We start from the raw sequence: 18,905 nt of genomic DNA, 5'->3' as shown, positions 1-18,905 counted from the left end.
GTACATGCCCTAGAATGCAAAGAGATTTTCAGAATACGTCCAATAGGTGACACAAATGGACTAAAGCTACCTGGCAGCAATGAAAATGTTTCATGTGCATCAGTAAGTGGATGGTCCCAATCCACATATTCAATCTCGGCTTATTTTTTGTGGGCACCAATGAAACTGAGTAGGGCTGAAAATGTGTCACGACTTTTTTTCTGTAATAGTAAGCATGGCCTGTTTGATAGGGAGGTAAGGGTTCCATCAGAGTTGTCATTCCAAATGCGTGCATCACAGCTGCAGTAACTGTGTGAATATTCCGTGCTTCAATTACCCCATGAATCACATTGCTATTATGTAATTTAATATTTATAGAGTGATACAGACACTGAAACGTGTTAGTACCATCGAATCATACCCACAGAACACGGAATAGACTGCAATCCTGCATTTCATTTAAGTGATGCAGTTTTTTCAGGGTGGCTGATATTTCTTTACACTGAACATTTTTGTTTCCAATCTACAAAAATAAAAGGTTCAAATGCACGTTTAACTCCATGTACAATCCACAAATGTACCCAAGCGAGCTCCCTGAATTGAGTCTACCATTTTTGCGAACCACATTAAAAAAAGTAAAACGATGCAATTTGCAAGCTGTATGGTTACTTATGACCGGGATTATTATTATTTTTTTTAATCAGCACACAGAATGGGATAATAAAAATAGTAAGTGCTTACTTTCTTTAAATATGGTTGTGCCATTTATTCCTCATCAAGTCAAACAAAATGGAAACCTGAAAAGATTAAACTCGACCCTAATGATTAGATTCATAAATGTGACCCACATTTAGGAACAGACTTTTGCAAAGAATGATAATTGCAAAATATAAAATGTTGCACGATTCGGCGACTGAAAATTCGTCCTCCCACCTACGCTTGCTTCACGAGAAGAATATAACAATCCACAAACCATTTTAAATAAATATTGATTACAATTTATTCAATCATCTTTCTTTGTCTCCTAGCCTTAGCTTGCTTTGTTTTCCTTATGATTCATCTGACATCTCAACATTTAGTAACAGTAGGAGTGAGTTCTGCATTTTGCTATCTTTTTTATTCAATAACAAGTTGTTATCATATTGAAGCCTACTGTTTTTAAGTGCAGTAGTTAACACGCATTAGCAAAGGCAAGTGGTGTGGTTTTAGAAATCCGGTCGATGATTAAATTAATAGAGCATATGATACAAAAAGAAATGCGCCGCCACCTAAAAGTGGCAACTATATACATGGTAACTCAATTCATTAACTAGTGTCCAGTTTATGACAACATGCCATTGGTACGCTTGGCTGAAGATAATGCACAGCAGGAGTCAGCAGACTGCGGCACGGTGGGTACAAGGTCAGGCCAAAGACAGGCCCGCCACCAAATCCCACTGAACACAGTCTTTCGCCCCACTGACATCCAAAAGGGCCTAGTCAATCCCCACTGTATACAGCCCTTTTAACTTTATCCATCCTATTACTTTTGCCTCCTATCAGACTTCTGCAAAACTAGGATCCCTGCTCTCGCCTTAATATGCTTACATCCTTTCAAATACCATGCATATTCATTAATCAAAGTTATTAGCAAAAAAACATGTTATTGCCCCCATAAACGGTGCCCTTTCTTCATGGATTTGCATGCAGCTTAATGCACCAAAAGTAAGCTAAAAATCCTAAGGGACTGCAAAATTTTATACAGGTCCATGACAAAGCATGCGCCAAGGATATTAGCAAATCAAAGTTTTTTTATCCCCTCCCTGCTTTTTCTTCGCCCATTTTCTGCTCACTTTCTGAGTAAATGTCAACTTTCATGCGAAGTTTGGTGTAAAACCATTTAGCAGCTTTTCCTATATCTTCTGTAAAATGTCCCGTAAAACATAAATGGGAAATCCGTTTTTTTGCCCCCCACCTTTAACTTTTTTCCCATGGCGAGAGCTTCACGAAATTTGACATGCCAAAATTTAGCTGACTGAGTAAGCAGACTGCCAAGTGTGGTGCAATCCCGACCACAGGGTCAAAAGTTCCATGCAAATCAGAAATGCTTTTTCAATGGAAACACAGTCTGAACCAAAACTACATAGTAGCTATTGGCAGTGCGTAAAAACCACTCACAGGGTCAAAAATTATAGGAAATCTGTATGAATCCTAACTACTCCAAGGTGATCGCTACTGTGTAAAATGGAATGGATTTGGTCCAAAATGTTTACAGTATATCTCAGTGTTTATCAAATAAACACATAGGCGGTCATTCTGAATTACTGCCGAATGACCGCACCGCGGTCAAAAGACCGCGGCGGCCATTCCAACTTTCCCGCTGGGCCGGCGGGTGACCGCAGGCCCAGCGGGAAATCCCCTGCAACAATGAAGCCGGCTCCAAATGGAGCCGGCGGAGTTGCAGGGGTGCGACGGGTGCAGTGGCACCCGTTGCGATTTTAACTGTCTGCTAAGCAGACAGTGAAAATCTTTGTGGGGCCCTGTTATGGGGCCCCTCCACTGCCCATTCCAGCGGCATGGGCAGTGCACAGTCCCCCAGGGGCCCCACGACACCCGTTCCCGCCATCCTGTTCCTGGCGGTAAAAACCGCCAGGAACAGGATGGCGGGAAGGGGGTCGGAATCCCCATATGGAGGATTCCCTGGGCCAGGGGAAAACCGGCGGGAAACCGCCAGTTCCCCTTTTCTGACCGCGGCTTTACCGCCGCAGTCAGAATAGCCCAGGAAGCACCGCCAGCCTGTTGGCGGTGCTTCCGTGGTCCCCGGCCCTGGTGGTCATGGACCGCCAGGGTCGGAATGACCGCCATAATCCTCATTCCACTCCTTAAAGGAACAAGACTAGGATGTTCCCTACACCCCTTAATGTGTATTTTGTCTTTGGAACACTTTTTGGACAAAATATGCAGATCTCACGATTTTACAGAATGTAAACATGAAGATGTTAAATCTCTGCATATGGCAATGATTTGCTATTATATATCTCTAATTCTGACTCTTCTATTTTTTTTTAAAGAATTAAAACAAATTCTTAGGGTTTCCAAATTCCGACTTATATTCACAAGTCAGAAGTTAGGTTACCAAATAAATTCTGTAACATGGATATGTTTAAATCCTTGGATGTACTTGGAAACATACTTAGATAAAATGCTTTGAGATCTAGTATTCTAATTCTGCCAAAGAAAGCATTCAGCTCAGTACAGGGGAACTTAAAAATAAATTGTCTAATCTCACAGAGAAATGGTCTGACCTTTTCTTGTCATGGCAGACTAAATGCAAATAAAATTATATTTTTACTTATTAAACTACCAAAGACACTTTTCAACAATTCGAAAGCTTATTGTAAGAATTTTTATGGAACAAGAAATAGATGCATATTTCCCTGGGCAAACTTAAGTAAGCTATAGAGAAAGGTGGAGTCAATTACTCTTGTTTATCGGCCAGCTCTTTGTTCTTGAATATAGTTTCTGAATGAGACACATGCATGCTTTATCCTATATGAGATTCTACAAAAATGTAGTAAACAATAATAAAGTGCTACTTTGGCTCACATAAATTAATAAATGTATTATAACTGTAGATCAGTTATTTATAAATGGTCATTGTCTACCTTTTCAAGAATTACAACCCCAATATAATGTTTTAAATGTTTTTAGATCTAAATATCACTTGCTTGCTCAAGTAGTTGAAAATGCTCTTACAGATTTATCGAATTCTAACTCCCAGAATGTGGCCCATAAATCCCACTGGTTTGATTTTGGCACTGTTGTTATGAACAATTAGAACATTTTGTCACTAAGTTCAGTATTAAAATTGAACTACTTTGCAAACAATATTAAAATAATGCATTTTCTGTTTCCTCACAGAACAAAATATAATCCAAAGTTAATTGCTAGAAACTGCATATTTTTTCTGTCATAATACACACATATGTTTATATATATTGGAACTAATAGCCAACGATAGAGGTTGCTCAGTAGTAAATCTAATAATGATTTATTACATGCTTTCAACAGTCCTAAGATGAACATTTCTTGGATGCAGATATGGGAAGAAATATTGGACATTTGTCAGTTTAACAGCCCTTTTAGCAAAATAAATCTCTTTTTCAGAGGTTTCAGTGGTGTATAGTTAATTTATGGTTCTAGAGGTAGACTTGTAGCTCTTGCTTTGCCATTGTTTTACAGGTTGTAACAACTTATTGGGAGAGAACAGGTAAAGTTTTTTTTCCAGCATAGTGGGATCTGGTGTGTCACAACCATTGATCAGACAGAGCATATTTTAAATTGATCCAATTAGCTATCAAAAGAATATGTCACTTTCAGTGGATATTAAACAAATGAATCCTGAGGCATTGAACCCCCTTAAAATCATCACTATTACATTAAGAATTCTTTTATATTATTACTGTTTTGCTGCTCTAGTTTTCTAATTGTCCTGCTCCTTACTGTTTACAAGTTGAGTAATATAATACAGTAATATGTATATATTTATATTACCTACTAGCAGTCACCACTAGGTAGTTATAGTTAGGACCAAGTTTCCATAGGAAGACCTTTTTTTTGTTTTGCCAATAACTTTGGCGCCGCATGACGAATCTTCACAAAATTTTCAAAACTAGTATGACAGTCAGTTCAGCTTTAAAGTTTGGCTACTCAGTGAGTGTTCTGGCACTAGTCATACAGGAGGAAGGTGGTATGAGCAATCCGGTATGTGACATTTGTTTAAAGTTTAAATAAGAAGGTTTTCAGGGATCTTTTGAAGGTTTCTTCTTCTGTAATGGATCTCAGGTAGACCGGCATCTGAATCCAGTTTTTTGTGGCCAAGACCATGAAGGTAGCACCCCCTTTAAGTTTCTTCCTAAAATGGTAGATTGTTAACATGCAAACATTACTAGAACGCAGGGACCTATCAGGGCTATACTTGCTGATCATCTCATCCAAGTAACTGGTCCGGTATTGTGAAGGCTTGGTGAGTCATTATAAGCACTTTGAACATAATACGCTTACAAACTGCTAACCAGGGGAGCTGCTCTTGAAATTGAGAGACAGGGGAATGTTTGCTCAGTTTATAGAGGAGTTGGAACACGCCTAGTTCTGTACAACCTGGAGACATTGTAGAAGACAATCTGGAATTCCTAGATACAGGACATTGACATAGGCACACCTCAGCAGAATCAGAGCCCTGTCCACTATAACTTGCACTTTACATGGAGGGAAATTCTGGAATTTCTTGAGCATTCTTAGGATCCAGGTGCAGGATTTCACTACCTTCACAATCTGGGCTTTAAAGGAGAGTTATGCATCAAATAAAATACCCAGATTTCTTGTCACCTTATTTGGGAGGGTGGGGGGAGTTACTACTTGGCCAGGCTCCTGTCCACCCTAGTATGTGGTCAGACCAAAACAACAGAACCTCTGTTTGTCTCCATCATATGTAAGCAGCAACTGAGTATCATCATCATCAATATGACCCTGATGCTGAAAGACTCAACCAGAAATGTTAGTGGTGTCATATAAACATTGAAATGAGTGGGACTCAGGGAGGAACCCTGAGAACCCGAACTTCAAAGGCTTTACTCCAGAGAAGAAGGGTTTCATCCATACTACCTGATCTCTATTTTCCAAAAAGGAGCACATCCAGCTCTGAGCTGATACAGCTACCTCCAAGGACATCAACCTGTGTAACAGGATATCGTAATCCACAGTGTGAAATGATGTTGCCAAGTCTTATAACACCAAAGCTACATTGAGTCCTGAGTCCAAAACTGCTTTGATGGACTCAGAAATCTCCAGTAGTGCTGTCTCTGTGCTAAGTCGTGCCCTGAACCCAGATTGTGAAAGGTGTAAGAGGCTGCCTTCTGTTAAAAAAGCTGTGATCTGGCTGCTGGTAATAGTGAGGCAGGTATAAAATTTGCAAGAACCTTAGGGTCGACATTGACCTTCTTGAGTAAGGGAATTACATCCCACTCTTCCAAGAGTCTGGAACTACCCTAGAACAGAGAGAAGCTGAGAATGACTCATGGTAAGAGGGTGGAATGGTGCCGGCAATTCGTTTCAGAACGTGCAGGGGAAATGGGTCATAGGGGGACCCAGATCTACAGCTTGCGAATTGGGCCTTCAGTTCCTTTATCATGTGTGGTTGGAATGGCGTCAGCTTTCTTTTCGCTATAGGCATTGGAATATCACTGGATATTGTGTCAGGGTCCAAACTGCTGAGACTCAATAGGTTGGCCTGGATTTTAGTGATCTTGTCATCAAAAACATCACTCAGCCTTGTACAAAAGTTGTGATTTTTCTCAAAGATTGGTGCCGTCGCCTTCGGGTCCATGAAGCTTGCTACAATCTTTCTCATTGTTGTCGGCCTTCTTGATACATTGGTAATAAAAAGCGCTAGATGATTGCTTTATATTTTTGTATTGAGGGCCTGTTTCTAATGTGCAGTGTCAACCACTTTGTACTGGTGTCGCCAAGCTCTCTAGCTTTTTACACACTGTTCTCTCAAGCACAAGCTCCTGGGAAAACCAGCAAGCGAAACAGGACAGAGTGCCCTTCCGAGATGTCATGATCAGAGCCACTTTATTGGCTGCCTCCATTAGCTATTTATTAATAGCCCTACCATCCATTGTGACTATGCCTGAGAGCTCTAGTTTGGATGAGCTAAGGATACCTTGACGTTCAGGGATTGATTCTTTATTCCATGGTCTCTTCCCTAAATCCTGAGTGTATCCTCTGCTTTCGCAGATAATGGGAGAGGTCAGGAAAATGGGAGTAGGAAATGATCAGACCATTACCACCTGATCCAAGCTCTGACACTGGACCGCAATATTAGACAGGAGTCCGTCTACGGCATGAACTGCCCTGTGCCTAGGATCCATATCAGACCTTGTAAGGTTGAGTGTCACTAGTGGCTCTAAAAAGCAATTGGACAATGGATCCACCATGTTATCCAAATGCATGTTGAAGTTGCCCAGTGCTGTACAATTAGCATAGCTAACACATTGAGGTGCAATGGCCAGATCTAGTGATGAAATAAAATCACCTGCATATCCTGGGGGTGATATACTAAAACACGAAAGATGGAACATTTGGCACATGGGGATTTACTAAAGCCTGAGCTTCTGCCCTCTTCAGCTCATCCATCAGAAGTGTGTGGCATTTATAGACTTTCCTGTATTCCATGGAAACACCTACACCTTTTTTTCCAACCCTGTCTGTGTGAACACACGTCTAAGTGTTACAGAGGTGGAATTAGTAGTTGATTATAGCAGTAAAAGACATGCTTTGGCTACTATTGTTTTTTTATCAAAGAGTAGAGAAATGGGTAGGGAATTGGAAAGGTGCAGGAAGAAGAAATCCTAATAAGTATGAGTTGTGATGAAAGTTAACTTGTAGAGACATATAAAATCTGCTTTTCACCAGGCTCACTGATCAGAGAAGAGCTGGGCTCAGATTGAACAAAGGAGAACTACCAAATCAATGCCATGTGCTGTCCTAGCTGAAACAAAGAAGTCTCCTTTCACCACTTTGTCTCTTTTTTACTCTGAAATGTAATTCCCTACTAATACCATAAGAGTAAGTTTTCTGTAAGGAAAGTCCAGAGAGAAGGATGCCTTCTCAAGTAAACTAGAAACAGCAAGGGTCTCTGAGATCTAAGAAAAGTATTGGGATCACACGTAGAAATAAGGACAAAACAGAAATATGTGACAAGTCGATTCACTCTTGCAATACCAGGATGGCAACCTACCAAGGGTTTGTCTCTCACCAATGCATCTGCTTGGTGTCAATCTGGCTAGGGGCTGAGCCATGAATAAACTAGAGCTTACCTAATTGGTGCTTGTCTGTCTTTATGTACCTTTGGAGAGGGGTTTGGGGCGTCAAGCCCAGTTCAAATTTTTAACCTAGGTGGAATAGGAGGAATCTGGACCTTCTTAATGATTGTGTACATTCTGTCCAGGTTGTAAACCATTACAGCTCTTCCACATTTTCATGTTCACGTGATATCTTTGATCAGCAGATGCCAGAACGCCTGCTTTTAGAAAAGGTGCATAGAGCGTCTCATGTCACCAGCTGACTTTCTTGCCACGTCTGGCAATATTTTACTAATCTGTCAGCAACTCTACTTTGTTCATGTCGCCTTATGGATTAGTGGGTGTTCTCTGATTACCCTAATTTTATGGTATAAACACACACTGCTGCCACCATGGCTAGGCTGGTGCAGTGTATCTGACTATGGGGGTCATTACGACCTCAGCAGTCTTTTCGCAAGACTGCCGAGGTACCATCGTGCTGAAGACCGCCAGTGGTGGCGGTCTTCTGAGCCACCTATTATGACCGCTGGCAGGCCGCCGTCCTTTTTTGTATGGAAAGCCGCCAGCAGCCATACTGGCGGATGGTGGGAAAGTGGAGGTTGCTCAACCTCCACGTCAACAGAACACTGCCTACTGAATCACGCCCCATGATTCGGTGTGGCGGTGTTCTGGTGACAGTGTTCTGGTGGCAGAGCTGCTCCCATGGATCCCGTCCCCTCCCGGAGGATCAACAGACAAGGTAAGTTGATCGTCCGTGAGGGAAGGGGGTGGGGGGCTGTTGTGTGTTGTGTGCATGCATGGGGGTGTGCGTGTGAGAGTGTAGAGGGAGTGAGTGAGTGTATGCGTGCGGGGGTGCTGTGTGTATGGGAAATGTGTGCGGGTCGGACAGTGTGCGTGTCTGTTTGTATGTGTGCGGGTATGTGTTATCGGGGTGTATGTGTGCGTGTAGGGGTGTGTTAATGTGCATGTTGGGGGGGTGTGCGTGTAGGGGTGTGTATATGTGCATGTTCGGGGTCGGGGTGGGGAGGGGGGTTGTGCCACTTTTGGGGGTGGCAGGGGGGCGTGGATTCGTGGGGGGTTGCGGGGGTGGGGGAGACCCCTATCAGTGCCAGGGAAGGAGTTCCCTGGCACTGATAGTGCCTACAGGCATGGATCTCATGGCGGTTCCCAACCACCCGAGATCCATGGCGGTATGCAGGGTCCTGATACCGTCGGCGGTCTAGTGACGACCGCCGGGCTGGAGACCGCAATCTCCAGCCCAGCGGTCTTCACCACCATGGCGGTTGGAATAGTGAAGTGGCGGATGACCACGGCGGTAACCGCCGCGTCATAATTCCATTTTTTTTACCGCCGGCCTGTTTGCAGTCTTACCGCCGCTTTACTACCGACCGCCAGGGTCGTAATGACCTCCTATATGTTTCAGTTCTTACCATATTTATAATTTGCATGCCTATCTGTTGCACATCTTCATCCTCCATCACACTGCTAACAGCAGCATCCAAAGAGACAAGAGCCTCTACCTGGTCACTCACACTTCACACCTAAACAATTCCGACATAGGATCAGAGCAAATTTCCGAAAATTTACTTCACTGTCCCACAAAGGACTATGTTAAGCTATGTGAATAGATTGTGTGAAGCCTTTCACATGCGTGACAATTTTGTCTTCACTCTGATTCAATGTTTTATGCATACAAATGTCTTACTTTTGTAAACATAATAAAATGTATTTAAATGATGTGTTATGCATCAGTTACAAGGGGATACTACTATCAGGCAACGTCAACTTATCAACTTTTGAACGTCAATTTATCAGTTTTTGATACTAGGAAAACAACAATGGCAATGTTGTGCTGATTTGAAAGTCTTCAACCCAAAATAAATGCACTCACAAATAAAATTGATTTTCAAATTTACAGTTCAGCCCAATGCTTTTTAGTGTGAATGGTTCACCACCGTATACTAATGATGGTTCATCTTTTTGTAGTATTAATGGCTCAGAGAAACATCATGAACTAGAAAGACTCCCTGTAAATTGCGAAACATCAGTCAAAGATGTTCCATAATCAAGGGCATGATTTCTCAGTTTCAAACTCAAAGGTTGTAAAAGGCAAGCACACTTAATGGACAAAAGTTAAGAAAACATGTTAAACGTGAGCTGACATATGAAGCAGACAATGATATTATTCATTATTACCTACATACAGCAAAGATTCCCACCAGTCAGATACGGAACATTTCAAAGAATAAACATTTGTGAAGCAGACTTATGTGGCTATAATTGAATAAAACGTTTACCTTCTGACAAGAGATGAACAAACTATTAATTAAGACTAAAATACATCTGGTTTTCCTCATCTGGCACCCGAAAGCAATTTTTTGAAAATCCATCTATTCTTCAAATTTGACCACTCAAGAAAGATATTGTTTAAGAAAAGGGAACGGGGGAGAGACTGAGGGAGCCACGGAGAAGACTGCAGACTACATTTGTTTGCCTTCTGAGCCAGTTACAAATTTTACCATTCACAAGAGGTTGTCAGTTAAACAGATTTCTTCAAAGCAGCACAAACGGGGTTGTCATGAATCAAGGGCAGCTTACAAAATACAACTAGGGCTACAGAATAACCTTAAATATGAACATTTAGTTACGCTTGATAACTATCAAAATGATTTTAGAACACTTTAATGCATAATAACATCATTTCATTATTGCAGTGCCTATGCATGACAGATTTTACATTAAACTTTGTGAAGCATTAGATCATAAATGTTTCATATACATTCAATATTAGAAGCATCGTTCAACACGTTGATAAAAGGCAATAATTTTACTCACTATTGACATGATAGTCAAAATATAATGTTGCAAGTTTCGCCCATGGTGGCGCGCCATTTTACTGTCAGCCGTGATCATGACTTCCACATATCTTGGGTATGACAAAAATCTCTTCTTTCGAGAATGGGATTGGCTCGAATTAGCCTCTTTCGAGTCATTTTCTGAAGAGTACCACAAACTTGCCGTCTTCTGCAAAACAGCCAGATCTTCATAAATATTGCTGGCATTCGGGAACAGCGGAATTTTTTTTTTTATGTGGGTTGTGTCTGCAACACAAAAAGAAAAGAATACATAAAATAGTTCTGCTTTGGCTGATTAGACTAAAACAGCAAACAACGTACCACCCATTCTTCAAATGCTGTTAGTATTTCAATCAAAGTTGCAATTGTCTCGATGTCAGGGATGGTATTCCCAAGCTTACTTTGTTATCTCTATTTTTCAGGTAAATTGAGATACCCTATGCCTTCAATGCATTACAGGCCAAGAGGGCTGGAATTCCCATCATATCCTTGGAGTATTGTAAGATATGCACAATCGGGATGTGATATGTTTGTCATCAGCATGTGCGAAAAGTAAACCTGCTCACACATAGGCAGAAAAGCTGTACTAGAAATCTGACCACCTCAGCGGAAAAAAGAGATCAGTTTCTCATTTTATCACCCAATGTGCAGATATGTGGACAATCAAACCTAACTCTCCATGTTCTGAGTAGGGGCTGACTCAATCTCTCATGTAATTGGGCCGCTAATGCTGATTGAGGCTTTAATGGCAAAATCTGTATTACATGTGGTATGCAATTCGTGCACAGATCCAGCATTACTTCTCCACACAAAGTTCACCAGGTGAAACTAGGTGAAATGCGTCTAGGACGAAAACAGAACTTTTCTGAGTTTAACACATTGAAATAAATACTGAGAGTTCAGCAGGGTCTGCGGAACTGAGATAGGGTCCGGGATTCATAAACACTGCAATAAAAACATTTTAAAGTCCAGGTAGGGTCCCTTTGGGGATGATCCACCTCGGTCTAGATCAGCATATGATCACCCTACTCTCTTATGTCGTATTTTTATTTTCCCCAACACTATGCTTGGGGCACCTTGCTGTGAAATGGCAGCTACAACATACATATTTCTGTGACAGCCAGCCAATCACAGTGCAAAACATTTGTTGTGGATGATGGAAGAAAAAGCAAAATAAACCCTTGATGTACCTTTACTGTTTTAGTTGGATTTGTGAATCCTGAGGGGAGTCACTTGTCTGCAAAAGATTTGCACATTAACAGTCCAGCTGTCTTTATCTTTTAACCCTTTCAGGCCCCTAAGAACAAAGTATTCTACACTGATGTCTTGAAAACTACTGAATGGAATTGTACCACACCAGGATATCATCAATGATGTTATTCGAGAGGTCATCAAGGAGGTCATTTAAACTGCCATGAGTTGTGTGAGAAATTGGATTATTTTTGGGGGTGGATGACAACCCACATCAAAGTATAACAATTGCCTTTATCAGGGAGAACCTTCAAAGTTACTAAAGTCCTTGGCACATAGCAGACAGCCTTAATCTAGGACAAGCTGTAAAGTATTTATGCAGTCCCAAAAAAGTAATAAAGTAAAAATGCAAAACAATAAAAATTCCAAACTGAATTAGAAAAAAGAGTAAAATGTATAAAGCAAAATGACACCAAAAGGACAACAAATCCAATAAGGGGACCCATAGATAAATAATTTTTGAAGATGTTAAGTGAAAAAATTATAGTAAATGGTCGCTGTAAACCAGGACCTAGGCACGATTTGAAGCACACAGCAATGGAGCACAGGTTGGATACACCAATCAGGTTCATCAGGGTCAAGGATTTTACCTTCTAACTTAGTCTTTTGAATCCCAACCAGCCACAAAAGAAAAGTTCTAAGGTCCCCAGAACCTCAGGAAAGGCACATCAGGCCAGTAGCGTTTGGTCAGCTGGTACTTACAGCAAAAGGCCTCTGACAGCTTACTGTATCCCTGTAGCAACACATGAGGTCAGTCAACTGACCCTTGGAGTACACTGCTTTGACTTGAGTACAAAGAGAGCAGGTCCAGTCCTTCATTGCTCTTCTCCCATCAAAGACAACAGGCCCACTCCTTTGCTGACCTTCTGCAGGTACAGAAGTAAGTGCCTGGAAGCACCACATTTATGCATGGCACTAGCTAGTGGGTGGAAATGACTCACGGACATGCCCTAATCAATTGTGTAAAAGCTCCCTGGGCCAACCTTACTCACCTTTTGAGGAGTTCCTGTTTGCCTTACTTCAAACAGGGCAAGAATGCCATGTGTCAGTGCATTTTTAAGATGGCAAGTGTCTTCAGCCAAACTAAACTGGAGCTCTAAGGGTTGGGTGTGTGTGTGTAGAAAGTGTTCTATGGTACTAATATTAACCTTCCACAACTAACACTAAAACTCAGTTTGAGGCAGGCAGTGTACCCACAAAAAATCCAGAGACATAACTCTGATAGGACAAAAGCAGGGTCCTTCAGCAACAAGACAGAGGATCCACAAGAACTATCATCAAATCCTGTACTCTCCATTTCAAATGTGCCCCGTATGATAAATATGGCTCAACCAACCTGTCAAGCAGGATTTGACAGTGTGGTGTCAAAAAGGATGCCCAGAGCCCCCACACTGTATATTCTGTGGACTTCAGAGGAGTTATCACTGCCCATTCAGGTCGGCCTATTGTTTGCTCCTGGGAGGCATTTTCCAGCTTTTTCACAACTATTCAAGGTGGAACACATTCTATGAACTGGCAAAGGTTTATGCCACTAAGTCTTCTAACAGTTCAGACAACTGAAGAGCAGCTTTCTAAAGTTAGCTTTCCTTTAATACTTATTAAAAATCAGACTTACCCACTGAATTGGATTTTTAATACCTATTAAAAATTGTGGTTTCATTATATTATTTTTCTAGATGGTCCCATTCCCCAGATACAGTACTAGTACTTTTATCTGAACTCTGGTTTTCTACATAGTACAGCTAAGCCTGCCATAGTAAAAATAGCTTTTAGAGCTCTGTCACTGTAGGGACATGGTAATATTAATTTTCTATATGTCCACCTTTTAAATACCATGCACCATACCTTATAGGCTACAAGGTTCACTTAAGGTTGACTTACTAATACTTAAAAATGAGGTTTTTCAACTGACACATAGGGTTATTTTAACAGGATGAACTGCTGAAGTTAGGCTACACAAGGTAGGCTTGAGGCCATGATTTCTTTTCACTGTAGTGGAAGGCACAATGGGTACAACAGTCCACTAGTGGCATTTAACTTCCATGCCTTGGTTAAACTTTATACATCCTATACTAGAGACGTATAGGCGCAATAAACATACAAATTAGCTAACCATGTTTAAAGGGGTGTACAGGCTCTTTATTAGTGGTTAGCAGGGGTAAAGTGCCGAGAATGATAAAGATAGCAAAAACAAAATAGGGTCCAGTAAAGGACAAAAATCCAGGATGGCCATGCAAGGTGGATTTCCTACCATGATTGATGTAATATGTGATTTTCATAAGCAGTGCATAGTGAGTGCAAAAGTTATAGCTAGCTCAGTAAACTATAACTGGAGAATTTCAGTGTTATTTTGTATTTAAAACATTAGTTGTTGTGTTATTTCAATGCCTAACACTAGTGTCACTTTACCCTTGCTTTTTTCAGTGAAGTTCAAGGATTTCTTTTGAACGTAAGCTAATATCTTATTACCATACCTAACTGTAATGTCATTTTAACTTTTGTTTCAGTAAATTCCCGAGTTTTTTTTTTTTTTAAAGAATGTAAGAACTTATAACCACAGCTAAATATAATGGCAATTTAACCTTTGATTTTTGACAGTGAATTTCATTTTTAAAAAAAAAATTATATGCAGTCAACTCCCCCTCTAAACATGGCTTCCAGCCATGCCTTGAATGCAACCTCACGCAGACAGCCAATCCATCACTATGCAAGGCCTTTGGCTGTGTGCAGAGTAGGGTTGGTGGCTGGACTTTGCCTCTGCCCAGGACCTGTGCTCAAACCCCTGCAGGTGAAGAACTCCCTTCTCTGTACTTTGGCCATACACAGTGGGGAGTAGACCTTCAAGTTTGGCCTTGCGGCCAAGCCCACCTTCCTGAGTGAAAGGGACGGTTGTCCACAGGGCCTAGTGTCTTGCCACGTCTTTTTACCCAACACTCCACTGACCCCCGTCCCACTGTGGACAACCAAATCACATTTTATTTTTCTTTGTTTAAAAAAAATATTTTTATTCATGATACTGTGATATTTCTGTGGTGCTGGCCTTCAAGGTGCACCACACAGCTCCGAATGCATACTAGGGAGGCTGAGGGGTTGGATGTAGGTCCCTGCACCCAGACTCATATGTAGGCCACACCCCACTGTACACAGCTGTAGGCCATGTGCAGCAGGGGTGGGCTATAGGGCATGGCCTCTTCCCAGTTCCTATGACAAAGCCCCTGCTGCATGTGACCAGCACCCTTTCAGAAAGCCAAAACCCTACCTGCAGACAACTAAAGGTCAGAAGCAGTGCATGCGGGGGGGGGGTTGCAAGGTATAGTTGGGGAATTAAAAAATTGACTGTTAAAGGTGGAGACAATGGTGGCATTGTCTAACTTGCATTTGTGGACCAAGCTTGTGAATTTACAAATGTAAGCTTATGGTATGTCATCAGCATTTAATTGAATGTGAAAAGCTCAGATCGTCAGGAGTAACTCTAGGCTAAAGGCTAATACATAGATAAGCAACTAGAAGGCAGGCCTGGAACAAAAGCTGATTAGCTAAACTAATGAGATTTTAAACAATCTTTGAAAAACAGTAAAGGTATGACAAGAGTGAATATATAAGGGCCAATTATTCCTGTGGTAAGGAGTAAGGTGGGAAATAAAGTCTCATCCACAATGGGTAGTCTGTATGGAGCAGGGGTAACTAGTGCCTTGTCAAATGATCTATGTTTTCTGGCTGGCTGCTAAAACCTGAACCTTGTATGTAGGTATAATGGACCCTCACCATACAAGGCTCTGTGAGTGTGGCATAAGAGCTTAAAAATACAATGCTTCCTAACAGTAACCAAAAAAAAGGTAGGAAATGATGAGTTTATAAACCCTAAAGTAAGAGTCTGCTGGAGTGTATTATCAAAATATTAAAAGAACAAAATTATTACATTATCATAACGTAGCTAAACTTGGAGCCATAGGGCACCTGCTGCTACGTCTATGTTCAATGACAAATGTGGGGATAGTGCTTAAATTATTTACCAGTAATCGCATCACTCTAAGTCTTTTCTCACTTTCCTTAATTACTAGCATGAGGCAGTCCTGCTTCCCTAGACATCCAATTGCTAATAAAATACTGAAATAAAGGAGTCCCTCCCCCAACAATCCCCCTGTCAGTTCCAAGCACACAGTATGTCTCTGTTCACAGTTGGCTGGAAAATTTGGGAGGGGGAGAATTAGAGACATAAGTAAGGAAAGTGAGGACGGACTTGTAGTAATGTGATTTCCAGTAAGTATTTGACACATCATCCTCACTTTACTTACTTACTGGTTTGGGGTGTACCAAGTCAAAGAACGCCCAGGACAACTGTAATATGAATGCTTCAGAAATAAGGGTTAATCAGATCTGCACACAAGCTCAAAAATTGCTACTACTTCATAGCAGCTAGAATTTTACAACCAAGAACATTGTCCAGAACTAGGGGCCAGATGTATGATCACGGCCCATTGCGATTCGGTAATAGCGATTTTTAAGAAATCGCTATTACCGACTCGCAAAGGGCCATGTATCACATTTGCAAATCGGTAATAGCGATTTCTTAAAAATCGCAAATGCTATTACCGAATCGCAAATTGCGATACCGGCCCCATTCGCAGCTATGGGCCTGTTGGCCCATAGCTGCGAATTATTTGCATTTCCAAAATTGCGATTTCTGAACCAGAAATCACAATTTTGGAAATGCAAAAGGCCAGGATGCTGGGGGCCTAAGGCCCCCTCTCCTGCACCCCAATTTTTTTTTTTTAACATGTAAGGTGCCCTTTTGACATGTGTGCTTTACATGTTCAATTTAAAAATGCAGTTTTACTGCATTTTTAAATTTTGCACCACGTTACCACCTGGTTGCAGATCATGGTATTTTGCATGTGCAAAATACCATTCTGCGAAAAATCGCAATTTGTGATTTTTTGCAGCATTGCCTTGCAACCTGGATTTTGCGAATCGCAAATTTGGATTCGCAAAATCTAGGTCACAATGCAAAAAAACGCAATTTTTGCAATTTCTTCTTTGTGGTCTGAGAATGCCTTTCATGCATTGCAGACCACTATTTTGCTCTCGCAAACGGCCGATTTTACCGTTTGTGAGTGCAAAATATTTTCATACATCTGGCCCTAGGTTCTGTGAGATCCTGCAATAATTAACAAAAGTAGATTAAAAAGCCCAGATCACAGCCCTGCAAGTCTCTGTAATTGAGGCATCATTAATCTCTACTACAAAGGTGGGTTTAGTGTGGATAGATCTACCCTGTACATCCCAAAGGGGATAATGACCATTAAATCTATGGGCCACAGACATCAAAGTCCAAGATCCAATGGCTAAAGGAAGCCATGTCTCTCTGTGCGGGGCCTAAATTAACAATAATGACACTGAAACTCTAAAGGAATGACTCCCATCTAGAAAAATTAGTACAGATCTCCTAACATATAACTTCTGAAGATCTCCCTAATCCTCTGAAGCCGGGGACGAGAATATCTGTGGAAGAACCACTTCCTGTTCCCGGTGAAAAGGTCAATTAAGCTTTGGGCAAAGAGAAAGTAGAGGACATAGAGATATTCTGTCCTCAAATATTTAGCAAAAAAGGGTGCTTTTCTGAGCAGATAATTCACCCAACCTTTCTGCTGAGGTAATTGTCATTACAAAATACATTTTTGATGTCAGGGTCCTAAGAAGTATCTGTTCCAATAGCTCAATGGGATGATAATTTGAGGGCCACTAACACTAAAAGGTGATCCCATAAAGGGAAGTGATGCAGGGAATCAGGATGGAGATTGAGCAATCCCTTAAAAGCCTAGGAACTATACTAGTAGGATCAGGCAGGTTCCCCCTGGATGCTCTGAATGCCTTTATAGCACCCATCTCAAGTTTAAGAATGGAAATTCTAGGGCCCAATGAGACTCCATCCTGCATAAAAGTCTTAACTTGGAAAGGATCTTCAGTAGAGGGGTCCAAATGCACTGAGCTACACCAGTTACTGAAGGAAAACCAGTGGCTGGAGCAGGACTTCAAAGTAGATGATCACCTAGATGTTTGTAGAGTTGATACCAAAGAGTCAGGAATGCCACTTTGCCTCAACTCCAAACTCTTAGCTTCCAGGCCACTAGCCAGAGCCTCAGGAGGCCCTCCCACTGTAGGACAGGAAATACCAAAGGGGACGACCTAGAGATTAGTCTCCATTCCTTCTCTAAGGATGTCAGGAGAGGATTCAAACATGAGTGAGCCCATGTTGGCACATTCAGAAGTACTGTAACTATCTCCCAGCTGACCCTGACAGGAAACCTCAAGGGGGACGAAAGGCAAAAAAAAGACCAAAAGGCCAACTGCGGGTCACTGCATTTACCTCCCAGGCATCATCCTCCATTCTCTGGAGCAATATCTATCCACCAGGGCATTTGACCTGGTAACAAATAGGTTAATAACTGGCACTCCCTATTTCCTGACAATCCAAAAGAGGATCTTTGGATGAAGGCAGAGGTTTGTCAAAGAAGGAATTTTCCTGCTCACGGAGACTGCAAGGTTGTTTGAGACCCCTGCAATGTGATGTGATATATTGACATGAGCCGCTTCTTTGCCCACCAGAATAATATCTCCAAAATCTTTACCAGAGAAAAAAACCTTGTCTGTCCTTCATGGTTCAGATAAGCTTTGGCTGTGATGTTGTCTATGCAATCTAACACCACCTGACATCTGCAATAAACCCCCCCTACAGACACCGATGCCAAGATTCCAACTCCTTCCAGTTTAAGCATTTCCTGGTGTTCAGACTTGGTGACAATCAAGCCAGGCTCCCAACACCAAGAGTCTGGCATCTTGTTTTCGAGTTATAAATCCAGAGACTCTATCTAGCTGCCACTAGAACCCCTATACCAACTGAGGAAGCTCTCCTGATATCTGAAGAGATGTTGGCTATATGCCTTGAATGTTGCTCCATAGCCAAAAGAAGATCAGA

The 18,905-nt window shown here is 41.5% G+C and overlaps 1 protein-coding gene across 1 annotated transcript in view; it reads right to left on the bottom strand.

Moving 5' to 3' along the window:
* The window catches only part of ADAMTS20 (ADAM metallopeptidase with thrombospondin type 1 motif 20), a 1,292,194-nt gene that overhangs the window by 1,048,256 nt on the left and 225,033 nt on the right, over nt 1–18,905 (bottom strand). Inside the window, exon 6 of the mRNA XM_069228834.1 lies at nt 10,659–10,878. Within this exon, the coding sequence (XP_069084935.1) occupies nt 10,659–10,878 (220 nt within the window). The remainder of the gene's footprint in view (nt 1–10,658; nt 10,879–18,905) is intronic.

The sequence above is a fragment of the Pleurodeles waltl genome, chromosome 4_1 (genome assembly GCF_031143425.1).
Source record: "Pleurodeles waltl isolate 20211129_DDA chromosome 4_1, aPleWal1.hap1.20221129, whole genome shotgun sequence".
Classification (NCBI taxonomy): domain Eukaryota; kingdom Metazoa; phylum Chordata; class Amphibia; order Caudata; family Salamandridae; genus Pleurodeles; species Pleurodeles waltl.
The sequence above is the reverse complement of the archived record's forward strand: the minus strand, read 5'-3'. Positions and strand labels throughout refer to the sequence as shown.